Below are 2,208 nucleotides of genomic sequence, written 5' to 3'. Positions count from 1 at the left end.
CTCTGGTGAAGCCTCTCACAGTCCCTGAGCCTCTGGCCTGTACCCCAGTTCTGTATGAATAAATAAATAAATCTTAAAAAAAAAAAAAGCCACATCTTTAAAAAAAAAAAATTTACCAATAATAATTTAAAAAATATTTTTAATTAAAAATGTGGGGAATGGGCCCTCCCTGGTGGCCTAACGGGTTAGGAGGCAGTCCTGGAAGCCGGCCACGGCTGCTTCAGATGCTGACCAGGCCCTCTCTGGTGAAACAAGGGGTTAAAGTGCAGCTCTGTGAGGTAAATAGCAGCCACTTCAGCACGAGTTCCATACCGGCCAGAGCTGACCCACATGGCGCAACAGACCTCTCCTGTCTCCCCCCTGCTCCCCTCAGCGTGTACTTCGTGGATCTGCCTGTTCTGCTCCCAGCTCTGTCTCTGCTGAAGCCTCTCACCGCTCTGTGCCTCTAGCCTGTACGCCAGTTCTGTGTGCATAAATAAGTATATCTTTAAGAAGAGTAATAAAATTAACCATCTGGCCCAAGTTCATTCAAATTGTAAGTAGCCCTTCAAATGTCACTCCAGGCCCAGCCTCTGGAAAAGTAGCTTCCGAAAATCTACTCTCCTCCCCCTAAAAAAAAAGTTTCAAAGGACGCTAGCTTTGGAAATAGCTCTATGGGTCCTGAGACAACCTGAAAGCTGCAAGTTGAGGATAATCACCAGTGCCGTCATTATGAGAAAGTCAGAAGCTCACAGGGCAGCGAGAGAGCAGATGTATTCGCAAGATACCGCTACCCGTGACCTGGGGGATTTCAGCTCCCTCCAGCGGGAGCCAGGGAAAACTTATTTTTCTGCTGTGCATTTAACGACGGGGTAGAAGCAGGTTTCTGCAAACACAGTCTGGGTTTCTGAATTACAGCACCGAAGGAAAACCGTTCACCCAGCCCCAAAACAGTGGGCAACACAGGGGTCCAGTAAGTCTGCGCGAGGAATTCACACTCTGCCAAGGGACCTGCTGGGCGCTGCGCGGCGCCTCCACGTAGGCACAGGTCTGTATGCACCTGCACCTGCACCTGCCCCTGCCCCTGCCCCTGCTCGGCCGGCTCAGGTCCCCGCCACGGGCAGGAGGCCAGCGCGACCCGGGCAGAGGCGCTGTCAGACCCCGCTGCATTCAGGGGGCGGTCGACACCTGCTCAGCCACGCGCGCCCGTCTGGGCCAGCTCGCGAGGTGCAAGACCGCTGGCTGGACGACGCTCCGCGCAGGGCCAGCCCGCCAGGCCGGGCGCGACAGGACCCTCGGCAGGAACGCGAGGTCGGTCAGCGCCACCGGCCGCCCTTCCGGCCTCGGCCCCGAACGCCGGGCTCCTCCGCGCGAGGAGGCCCCGCCGGCCACCCGGCCCAGCCCCTGGGTCCGCGCACGGTCACCGACGACCAGACCCTCGGTCCGCGTGGCGCCCCGCGGCCGGGACGCGGCCCCGCCCGGGGTCACCCACTTTTCCAAATGCAGCCTCTCGGCACCCGCCCCCTTGGCAGCTGCTGCCCGGGCGGTACCTGAGGCGCAGACTGCGCAGCTGGAGAGGACCAGGAGCAGCCACGCTGCCCCGCGGCCCCGGGGCCCCCAGTCCCGAGGCCCGGCACCAACTAACGGCGAGGCCGCCACTTTCATTCCTCGCGCCATGGTCGCCTCACACCGCCTCCTTCTCCCGTGCCTCTCCCCAGCAACTAACCCCGACGGGCACGGCCAGCAGCCTATCCGCTCCCAGGCCCGCCCCCTCACAGCCAATCGGGAGGGCGGAAGCGCGAGTCCTTCGTTCTTCACGGACCTTGTGAATCCCGCCCCTTAGCAACGGACCCGAGAGGGCGGGAGCAGCCGCTTTTAGCCTATCAGATGAGGTGGGCGCCCAGGCAATGGCGACAGGAAGACCCCGCCCCTTCACAACATGCTTCCGTCTCCGTGTATTTACAGCCGGCGCGATTGATTGTAAGGCTCACCAATGGGAAGCCAGGACGCGCGACGCTTCCTTGATCAAACTTGAGATTTCCGTCGAAACCGCGTCAAGTTATTTATGATTTCTCTCTTTCCGTTTTTTTACCACAGTTTTGTTGTTGTTATGGAAAACTTGTCGTGAACGCCTATTTATGAATAGGCTCCTGGGGAGGCAGTTTTTTTTAAGACTATCATGTCCTCCAAAATCCTAAAAATGATTTTAAAACGAAGCCATAAAAACTT

The 2,208-nt window shown here is 57.8% G+C and overlaps 1 protein-coding gene across 2 annotated transcripts in view; it reads right to left on the bottom strand.

Annotated features, from left to right (window-relative positions):
• Positions 1–1,659, bottom strand: part of NEMP1 (nuclear envelope integral membrane protein 1) — a 19,591-nt gene extending 17,932 nt beyond the window's left edge. The window contains exon 1 of one of the 2 annotated variants that reach the window (XM_012732252.1): positions 1,530–1,659. In XM_012732252.1, coding sequence (XP_012587706.1) covers positions 1,530–1,656 — 127 coding nt within the window. In that variant the 5' untranslated portion in view covers positions 1,657–1,659. The remainder of the gene's footprint in view (positions 1–1,529) is intronic. The other variant, XM_012732250.1, reaches the window with a different exon arrangement.
• Between the last annotated feature and the right edge of the window lie 549 nt (positions 1,660–2,208).

The sequence above is a fragment of the Condylura cristata genome, unplaced genomic scaffold (assembly GCF_000260355.1).
Source record: "Condylura cristata isolate star-nosed mole 26May11 unplaced genomic scaffold, ConCri1.0 scaffold00034, whole genome shotgun sequence".
NCBI lineage: Eukaryota > Metazoa > Chordata > Mammalia > Eulipotyphla > Talpidae > Condylura > Condylura cristata.
Note: the sequence above shows the minus strand (reverse complement) of the source record. Positions and strands in the feature narration are given on the sequence as shown.